This window comes from Sorghum bicolor, chromosome 2, assembly GCF_000003195.3.
Source record: "Sorghum bicolor cultivar BTx623 chromosome 2, Sorghum_bicolor_NCBIv3, whole genome shotgun sequence".
NCBI classification, from domain to species: domain Eukaryota; kingdom Viridiplantae; phylum Streptophyta; class Magnoliopsida; order Poales; family Poaceae; genus Sorghum; species Sorghum bicolor.
In genome coordinates, this window is record NC_012871.2 from 65,278,972 (window position 1) to 65,289,444 (window position 10,473).

At 44.6% G+C, this 10,473-nt stretch overlaps 1 protein-coding gene across 1 annotated transcript; it reads left to right on the forward strand.

Moving 5' to 3' along the window:
• On the forward strand, positions 1,423 to 5,490 carry LOC8054867 (flap endonuclease GEN-like 1). The gene is made up of 8 exons (XM_021452159.1): positions 1,423 to 1,900; positions 2,179 to 2,373; positions 2,653 to 2,823; positions 2,914 to 3,095; positions 3,174 to 3,420; positions 3,561 to 3,693; positions 3,838 to 4,346; positions 4,833 to 5,490. The coding sequence occupies exons 1-8, from the start codon at positions 1,697 to 1,699 to the stop codon at positions 5,100 to 5,102; spliced, it is 1,911 nt and encodes a 636-aa protein (XP_021307834.1). The 5' UTR covers positions 1,423 to 1,696; the 3' UTR covers positions 5,103 to 5,490.

The following is a 10,473-nucleotide window of genomic DNA, read 5'->3' on the forward strand; positions in this document are numbered from 1 at the left end:
GCCTTCTTTGGTTTGCTTTGAGTATTCCTCCACTCTTTCTTTCAATATCTTTGGTCTCTTTTTTGTTTTATCGTGGTTAGATCTGGCCACAATAAAGGACTAGGGAGAATAAGTTTCAGATCAGTCTTTCTCAGTCTTTGGTGGCAGAAAGAAGAAGAAGACACCAGAAAGAAGTTTCTCAACTCCGCCTAAATGAATGTTGGTTGTCGTTCGTTGTGCATCTGTTCTCAGGATTTTTGTCGAGTATTTGCATGTGCGGTTATCCATAATACAAAGCGTCGTACAAGTTTGGCTTTGAGATCTGGTGCTATTCATAGCTTGGGTATAATTTAGACGTTCTTTTCTAGATATTTATGTAATCCAAAGTGTTTGTAACAGATTCATGTACCTAGCTATTATCTAATATATACTTTTTCTGTTGCAAAACAAGATAAAGCAAGACAAGATATATAATGGAGTTATCTCAGAAATAAAAGAAAATTACACATATTCTTTGTTAAGTAAGTTGAAAATTTAATCTTGAATCTTGATATGGGCAGTTGGACATCAAATGATATTTCCCTCCTGAAATAGAATTAAAACTGCACAAATTCAATGTTTGACTTTTGAGTTATTGTATTGTATAGGTTTGCGACAAATGTGTGCCTGAAATCCGTAGCTATTAGGAGCATAATACAACACAGCAAAAGCAGTTTTTGTTGCCAAAGAACTTGCCTGCTTCAAACTTTTCGGGCCTACATCGTTCTTGAATTTGTCAGTATGGTGTATGGGTTCATGATGACACATTCTTCAAGCTTATTTTCTTGTAGAACATCAGCGGCAGCCACCAGCTCATCCGCATTCATATGCATGTTTGTTGCAACAGTAAAAACTGAAACCAAACCATTTTTTTAAAGAGTTAATAGGGAGTCGGTTTTGTTTCCTGAAGGAACACCGTATCATTACGACAAAAATATAGGGTCTGTCCAACATTCTGTATGGTTTCGTTGAACAGTCGTCAAGAAGCTATAAGATAATTGAAGAATTTTTTGTTCTCTTGAATACTTTTTGCTACAGCTTATCAGCTAAACGAATAAGACGTTCATCTATAGAAGAGTGTATTTTTAAAAAAGGAAAAATAAAAGTCCTAGAGTTCCTAAGATTTGTACCAGTTTTCACTGTTTGAATATACTATAAGGTCCTAATAAAAAAAATAACGAACAGAGGAATAAAGGCAGATAGTACTGGTTTGGGTGATCCATGCAACGATTACCCGCTGGTTCCAAAGATTATCCAGTTTTGGCACGAACTGAATATTTTATCACACCAGCGCAGCTGCCATTACCTTAAAAAAACAATTGCGCAGTTTTTGCTATTCCCAAATCCCAATTGCAGAAGTCAATCAAGAACGGTTATTTCTCCATCCTCCAAAAGAAAAGGCGAAAAGAAAGGGAAAGTGAAAAAAAAAAGGGGAGGAGGGAAGAAAACGGCCAGGCCCACCTGCATCGGCACGAGGGGCCCGCGCGCAGCGCGCTAACGGGAGACCCAGAGAACCCACAATGGCAACGAGGCAAGCCCAGAGAGCCCGCAGGTTGCCAAGGCCACACCCAGGCGCCGGCGGCCGGAACTCCCCCCACCCTTGAATTCAACCTCCGCCACGGCCGACGGGCCGAGCCCGACCGACGCCGGCGGGAGAGGCAGAGACGGAGAGGAAGAGATGGGCGTGGGGGGCAGCTTCTGGGACCTGCTCAAGCCCTACGCGCGGCACGAGGGCGCGGGGTACCTGCGCGGTCGCCGAGTCGCCGTCGACCTCTCCTTCTGGGTCGTCTCCCACAGCACCGCCATCCGGGCGCGCTTGCCCCGGGCGCGGAGCCCGCACCTCCGGACCACCTTCTTCCGCACCCTCTCCCTCTTCGCCAAGGTCCGGTACCACTGGTGTCCCCCCGCTTTCCCACCTCTCCCTCCCTCGACTCCTTCGCTCGGCTCTCGTCCTTCCCCCCTTATTGTCTCTCGACACCTTCTTGATCTCACCGAGTGTGTAGTGCCCGGACCTGTGCTTGGACGATTCTGCATTCTGCAGTTGCTGCCTTTGGCTTTCCAAGATTTAATCTTGCTGGGGCTAATTACTGCATTGCTCGATTTTTTTTTTGGTTCCCGGATTCACCCGTTTCCACTGGATTGTCTCTGCAATTCCTGCAGATGGGCGCGTTCCCTGTGTTCGTGGTGGACGGCGAGCCGTCACCGCTCAAGTCGCAGGCGAGGGCTGCGCGCTTCTTCCGAGGCTCTGGGATGGACCTGGCCGCGTTGCCTAGCACAGAGACGGAGTCCAGTGCGGCCGCGGCACCGGTCAAAAGGAGGAATGCTGCATTCACGCGATGCGTTGAGGAGTGCGTGGTGAGTTCCCGTTTCTTGGCAATGTCTTTGATCCTTCGTTCAATCTAGGGTTTCATTAGGGCTCGCAGAATCATCTGCTTTGTTTAAGTATTCCTCACGAGATTGAGTGATTCACAACCACTGTAGTGTAGATTCCTGGTCCAACACCACAACATCTTCACACTAGCTTCTTGCTACTTAAATGGTCAGCAACAACGATGTACAGTATATGCAGATGATACCTACTCACCTAAATATGTGCATTGTTTTAAATGTTGGTTAATATTCTGTAATTTTTAGGAACTGCTTGAATATCTTGGAATGCCTGTATTGAGGGCAAAAGGTGAAGCTGAAGCCCTTTGCGCACAGCTGAATAATGAAGGTCATGTAGATGCTTGCATTACTGCAGACAGTGATGCTTTCCTCTTTGGGGCTAAGACTGTCGTAAAGGTCTTCAGATCGAATTGCAAGGTAATGACTCCTCTGTAGTTCTATGTCCACAGCAGGTGATTTGTTTTGTTTTCCATGTGCAATAGTTTCAAACCATCAACTTTTCTTCAGGAACCTTTTGAGTGCTACCACATAGCAGACATTGAGTCTGGTCTTGGATTAAAGAGGAAGCAAATGGTGGCCATGGCGCTCCTTATTGGCAGTGACCATGATTTGCATGGGGTGCCTGGTTTTGGCCTGGAGACTGCACTTCGTTTTGTGCAGTTATTTGATGAAGATGAAATTTTAGATAAGTATGTGTTGTACTTCCTTGTTTTTTCTCCCCCAATGCTGCATTCATGGAGCTAGTCATCTTATTTATTCTTCTCCAGGCTACATGAAATTGGTAGAGGGGTTTATCCATTCCTAGAAGGATTTGACAATGCACATATTGATGATCTCCCATCATCGTCCACAAAAAGCCCAGTTGCAAAATCACCGCACTGCTCACATTGTGGTCACCCGGGCAGCAAGAAAAATCATAGCAAGGACGGGTGCAATTATTGCTTGGTGGATTCATTAGAGAATTGTGTGGAAAAACCAGCTGGATTCAAATGTGAATGTCCTAGCTGTGACGAGGTTGGATTTGTATTCGTTTAATTATCCAAATCCTCTTGATTCTGATGCCTTACAGTATGTTTCACCTTCTCTTTTACCCTTCAATGTTTTTTGATAAATAATTATCGCTATGTTAACTGTACCTTTGTTATGACTGTTAGGCACGTGATCTAAAGGAACAAAGACGGCATGAAAATTGGCAAATCAAGGTCTGCAAAAGAATAGCTGCTGAGACAAATTTTCCTAATGAGGAGATCATTAAATTGTATCTAAGTGATAATAATCTGGTTGAAGGTAAGACAAAAAAATATGGCCCAACGCATTAGAAAACAGCATTATGCTTATTTAAGTGCTTATTGAGTTGTAGTTTTTCTTTGACCAAGGTTTCAAATTAGCATTTGTTTATAGTAAAAACCCAGATTTTTAACCTGATTGCAGAAAAGGGTGTTCCCTTGCTTAGTTGGAGTAAGCCTGATGTTGAAGCTTTGGTTGACTTATTAAGTTATAAGCAGAATTGGGAGCCATCTTATATTCGCCAAAGGATGCTTCCTATGTTATCAACCATATATTTACGAGAGGTGGCATCATCTCCATCTACACCATTGCTTCTTTGTGATCAATATGAATTTGATTCAATTCAACGGATTAAAATAAGGCATGGTCACCCTTATTACTTGGTGAAATGGAAGAGAGCTACCCGTGGTATGAATACTGATATGTCCAGCAAGAAGCCAGTAACGGAGGGAGAGACAAGTAGCGATGTAGCGGTGTTGGATGAAGATGACGATGAGGATACAGTGGTTTGCGAGTCCCCTGAGTTACTAGATGAACCTGATGTTCCACAAGTGCTTATTGATGATGGCTGCACCTTTCTATTGACGGATGAAGACATTCAACTTGTTGGTGCTGCTTTTCCTAAGGAAACAGCAAGGTTTCAGGAAGAACAGGTGTGCATTGGTTGCTTTCTTCCTATGAGAATTTGAAATATGCATGACTCTTAGTAACTTACAGGACAATTTTAAGACTCTTCGTTCTAGCACTATTTCCTCGTGAAGAGGTCTGCATTTAGTTTATAAAACATAGAACCATGTTTCAGTTCAATCTTTGTGCATTTAATTTTGTAGATGATTATACCACCTGAAGAAATATCTTATATTAGATCGCTGGATTCCTCGCATTTATGTTATGTGGCACAGTATTACGTCTTCGCTATATAGGTAGGTTAGTAGTGACACCAAACAAAATGGAAGCACACATTTATTTAGTTAATGCATGCTTCCAATTTAGTCTGAATTGTCAGTTAAATGCATGCTTCTAATTTTTGTGTGTAAAAATGTGGTGTTTCATCGTTTATTTGTGGCTGATTAATCGAAGAAACATCTGCTGCAATGATTTTGTTCACCCCAGCTCACACATCTGCATAATTGTTGCAGAGGCTGAAAGAAGCAAGATCAAGATCACGAAAATCCAAATCAAGCCTAGCAGATACTGCATGCGAAACACCTAAAGGTCCGAGACCTAGCGGAGTGCAGCTTAGCATCACAGAGTTCTACCGCTCGAAGAAAGGGCAGAACGCAGAGTCTGGGAAGAAACCGGCTGGAGAAGGGCAAGCCTCGAAGGAAGGCTCAAGAAAATCCTCTGACAGGGACCTCAACAAGGACCTGCCAAAGTCTGTTCGACGCCGCCTCCTTTTTGATCATTGAGGACTAGAGCCTGGCTTTTGGCGACAACTGTAATCTTGCTGCCACTGTTGTAGATGACCTAGAGAATGCCTTAACCTATTAGCCGGTGTAGATTCCGCGGCTCATTTTGTACAGGGAACAGAGCATCGTCTTTGTCATAGGAAATTATGCAGGTCTTAGTTCAGAATGATTATCTGGACCTCATCCTTGTCATAGTTTATTAGTGCTTTTTAGGCCGGGCAATAGCTTACAGACTTTATGCAGCAATGGATTTTAGACTGCAGAGGACCAGAAATGTAATGCAACGATCTTCTCATCGACCCGATGGCACAACCTGTACCGCTGCGACATGATCTGGCGACCATGACAATCATGAGCACTCTGATGAAGCATATGTGGTGATTTGGGATGATAGATGTATCCGTTGTTCGTATGTGGTGCGGCATCTTGGTAAATTGCAACGGAGCCGGCGTCGGCCGCCGCGATATCTCATCCCCGGCGGCGCTCCAACCCCACAAGGCCACAATCCACCATTGGCGCTCACCATTGCCTTCTCCCACCGGCACCAGCCACCACTGGTCTTTTCCTGCCTTGGCCAGCAGTGTCCCTGCCGTCCCCGCCAACACTGAAATCATCCGCCACGTTTGCAGTAGCCCAACCCAATGTACAGGAAATATTAGGCATTGTTTAGTTCTGATTTTTTTTTAGATTTGGCTATTATAACATTTTTGTTTTATTGGGTAATTATTATCCAATTATAGACTAATTAGACTTAAAGTATTCATCTCGCGATTTACACGTAAGCTGTTTTTGTTTTCGTCTATATTTAATGCTCCATGTATGTGTCTAAAGATTCGATGTGATGAGTGTCGACGAAAGCTAGTCGGCAGTCTACCTTGGGGTATACCCACGGTAGTAGTTTATCGGTAGACGGTGCGCAAACTACGAACTCGATGGTGACGCAAGACACGGACAAGCTTTTTATCCAGGTTCGGCCGCCGAGTTGGCGTAATACCTACGTCCTGCGTCTGGTTATATTGGATTGTGTTGAGAGATCATCTGTCCTAGGGGGGTCCCTTGCCCCTCCTTATATAGTCTGGAGGGCAGGGTTACAGATCTGGAAACTAATCCTAGTCGGTTACAATTGTCATGGATAATTCGATATCAATTCCTATTCTAACCGACTAGAATCCTGCTTGATCTCCACATCTTGTTTCCTTGCGCGAAACTCCAGGTTGTCGGATCAAGCCTTGAACTCGTCTCGTAGTGGGCCAAGCCTCCTGGCCCAAGTCTAGCCGTAAGGGTATAGGGGTTTATACCCCCACAGCTAGTCCCCGAGCACCATGTATTGTGATGTAACACGCCGTCTTGAGCTTCTTCGATCAGCGAGGCTCGACGTCTTCAACAAGCAGGAAAGTCGTCCGAACAGTTGCAACAGTATTTTGACCAACTCAAAAGACAGTTGATCAACATGGACATCGAAGAAGCGAGTTGTTCGAAGAATGCATGGTGCTCTAAATTAAAAAAGATTTCTTTTCTGGTGAAGTGTGCCCACTTTACTTTTTTTGAAAGGTATAAACACCAAAAAAGCGAGCATATTCACCGCAAGGTGAAGTGTGCCCACTTAGTCCCCGAGCCTGGTAGTAAGTGACGTAGGCACGTGGTGCCAGGGTCAAAATAAAAGTCCTCAAAGAAATTCTGTAGCTGAGATGCATCGCCAGATGCATCGTACCGATGTAGTCCCCGAGCTTGCTGGAAGGCGAAGTATGAGCCTTGTAGCAAGGTCTAAAAAATTGAATTTACCAGTCCCCGAGCATGTCATGCTCGTCTGCAATCGAAAATGCCAATCGACCAGTCCCCAGGCACTTAATGTGCTGCGTGGAATTACATGTTACTATACTTGTACGATCAGTCCCCGAGCATCGAGTGCTCAATGGTCGGTGCGTGCCTTAAAGCTTTGAGCTGATAGACTGAGCGACCAGTCCCCGAGCGTCGAGTGCTCGGTGGTCGGTGCAGTCCTTGAAGTTCCGAGCTGATAGACTGGGCGACCAGTCCCCGAGCGTCGAGTGCTCGGTGGTCGGTGTAGTCCTTGAAGTTCCGAGCTGATAGACTGGGCGACCAGTCCCCGAGCGTCGAGTGCTCGGTGGTCGGTGCAGTCCCCAAGTTCATAAATTGGTGAGCTGGTCAACCAGTCCCCGAGCGTATAGTGCTCGGTGGTCGGCACAGTCCCCGAGCACGGCGTAGGAACCGGTGGACAAGTCCCCGAGCGTGGTTGGGAACGTAAACGTGCTCGGTGGTCGGCGCAGTCTTCGAGCACAGCATAGAGAGTAGTCGACAAGTCCCCGAGCGTGGTTGGGAACGTAAACGTGCTCGGTGGTCGGAGCAGTCCCCGGGCACAGCGTAGGGAATAGTCGACGAGTCCCCGAGCGTAGCTTGTCGACTGGGCCAAACCCCTGAAAAATAAATATAAAGAATAGGTAGTACATGATGTATAAATAACCTTTAGATAGAAATCAGTACTGAGATAAGTTTTAGATTTTTTGTTATAAAATTAGCACGAGTAGTTAATTCGTCCTAGAGCTTGTACCAGCTCTGGTCTAGCCAACAATCAGCATGAGGTGCGGAACCTAGACACGCGTGGAATTGCCAGCCTCGCCAGAGAGCTACTGCCGACCACCCGGAACGCAGAGGGCGGATCTCGTGCACGTGTAGGGAGGAGTCGGAGACAGTGCCGGCTCTGGAAAGCTCGTGTAGGAGAAAAAACTAGTCGGCTAAAAAAGTTGTTTTGAAGAATAATAAAAAATATTATGCCAAAAATAAATAAGATATTAGAAGTGTACTTATCTTTAGATGAAAGTCTGGTCGGGAGAGTTGCTTGACTTGTTGTCGTGATGGTGGTCGCGGTTGTCGTAGCGCCGTTCTTCGCGGCGATTATTATTGCGACTGGTGATCAGAGCAAGTAGGCCAAACAATTTGGTCGATGGCCCGAGCAGGTCGGTGTTGTCGATCTGCCTCCCTTTGTAGCAGGGAAGCGGGTGACGCGTTGTCGGCGTGGTCGGAGACGTTGCTGGAGTAGTCGGAGTCGTAGCCAGCGTGGTTGAAGCCGCCGCCGACGTCGATGAAGAAGTGGTTGGCGCAGATCGGATCTACACCTCCTCCGTGGTCATGGCGGTGAAGTTGTTGAAGCTGACGGTGAACGTGAAGTCGCCCGCCATGGCCGCGAAGTCAGGGATGATGGCCATCTTGTTCGTCGGGAGAGCTGTACGCACACCCCCTACCTGGCGCGCCACTGTCGACGAAAGCTAGTCGGCAGTCTACCTTGGGGTATACCCACGGTAGTAGTTTATCGGTAGACGGTGCGCAAACTACGAACTCGATGGTGACGCAAGACACGGACAAGCTTTTTATCCAGGTTCGGCCGCCGAGTTGGCGTAATACCTACGTCCTGCGTCTGGTTATATTGGATTGTGTTGAGAGATCATCTGTCCTAGGGGGGTCCCTTGCCCCTCCTTATATAGTCTGGAGGGCAGGGTTACAGATCTGGAAACTAATCCTAGTCGGTTACAATTGTCATGGATAATTCGATATCAATTCCTATTCTAACCGACTAGAATCCTGCTTGATCTCCACATCTTGTTTCCTTGCGCGAAACTCCAGGTTGTCGGATCAAGCCTTGAACTCGTCTCGTAGTGGGCCAAGCCTCCTGGCCCAAGTCTAGCCGTAAGGGTATAGGGGTTTATACCCCCACAATGAGTGAAAAATTTTAGATCGAACCTTACAAGCGTGAGTCATGACTGGTTCTGCTAGACAGCCATAACAACTCTTCGCTTCCCTCATCAGATGCCACTGCCACACATTTGCCGCGGGAAGCTGTTCGTCTTAAGAAAAAAGAAAAAGTTTACATTACCCTCTCTCTAATTATTCGGGTTAGACTACTTTACCCTCCCAAATTATAAAATCGAAACTTCTATTTCTCAACTTTTTCCAAAACTGATCAAATAATTTTCAAGCGGCTTTAGACAATGGTTTTACTATAGTAACAGTAATTTTGTCTTTGTCTTTTTTTTTTGCTAAATAAATCTTTGAAAAATCATAGTAAATAAAAAAACAGAAATTAGAAAATCTAATTTTATTGAACTCTACACGAGTAGATCTACACAGTGAACATATAATTAGTATGCTTTAATATAAATTTTTGTTGTAGCTTTAGGTCTATATTTTTTCAATTAATTGGAATAATTCATAGCCGCATTGATCTAATTGTGGTAAAAAAATTTATGGTGAGATAATTATTATATTCTCGTTAGACTTATTTAGGTTTATGCTTGTTAAATCTATACTTTATCTAACTAACGGCGGTTAAGTGCATGTGCACTCGACACGATTCCAACAATTAGAAGCATATATATCCAGTACGTTGGAGGCGTACAGGATTCCAACAATTAGAAACTTGAGTTCCATCGCACCAAGAGCTACGAGTCTGGAACTGGGAGAAGGCAAGAAGGCTCAACAAAGATTTTCTGGATGTGACCTGATGATTTTCTTTGTTGAGGCCTGTCCGTGGGCCCAGAGTCTGAGTTTGTACCCTTCAATGCAAGTAGCTTCCGTTCATGGCGTTGACAACTTTGCCCCCTCGCTGCACGTCGCTGCATGCGTTGGATGTACGAGAGTACTATATATGTAGGAAACTGGGAGTCAGCTAATCCTTGGTACGTTAGATCTTCTGGCCAATAATAATGAGTAATGGTATGGGAAACTGTGACGATTGATGACGGAGTGGTGTTTCCTGTTTTTCCTCCCATCACACGTGCGCGTCCGTATTTGTATGACGATTGAAGGCACTCACAATGCAATGCAGACTCTATCATAGAGTCTCAAGTTATTTATTACCTCGAATAATGTGGACTTGGAGTCTAAATAAGACTTGGAGTCGTATTTTTTCTACTTCTTTCTTCAATAAATATGCTGCTACATCAGCAAAATATCATAAATAATATGTAATTAATTGTCTTGGACTATGTGATAGAGGAGGAGTGGTGTGAACCTTCGCCCGCCGCGATGGCGCCGATGGATCGATCCAACCCATGCAAATGCAATGCAAGCCACTTGTGAAGCCAGACCGCGACGGCAAGCGCTTCCTCCCTGCGGCTGTCGGCGCTGAAGTGTACTGTACTCGCCTATATCCATGAAAAAAAAGTTATTTTAAATAAAGTTTAGGTGAAGCATTATTAAAAATATAAATAATGAATAACTTTAAGTTGTTGATTTTAGAAATGTGAAAACTACATAAATAAATTTGTTTTGAAAAAAAATATTTTTATAAAAATATACATATATTACTTTTTGATTAATATTTTTATAAAAATAAGAAAGATAAGCTTTGGAGGATGCG

Bases quoted from the DNA above. Each gene is read 5' to 3' on its own strand.
- LOC8054867 (XM_021452159.1), top strand. From the start codon at position 1,697: ATGGGCGTGGGGGGCAGCTTCTGGGACCTGCTCAAGCCCTACGCGCGG. The intron at 2,824-2,913 runs GTAATGACTCCT...ACTTTTCTTCAG, and splicing joins TCTTCAGATCGAATTGCAAG to GAACCTTTTGAGTGCTACCA. The intron at 4,347-4,832 runs GTGTGCATTGGT...TAATTGTTGCAG, and splicing joins CAAGGTTTCAGGAAGAACAG to AGGCTGAAAGAAGCAAGATC.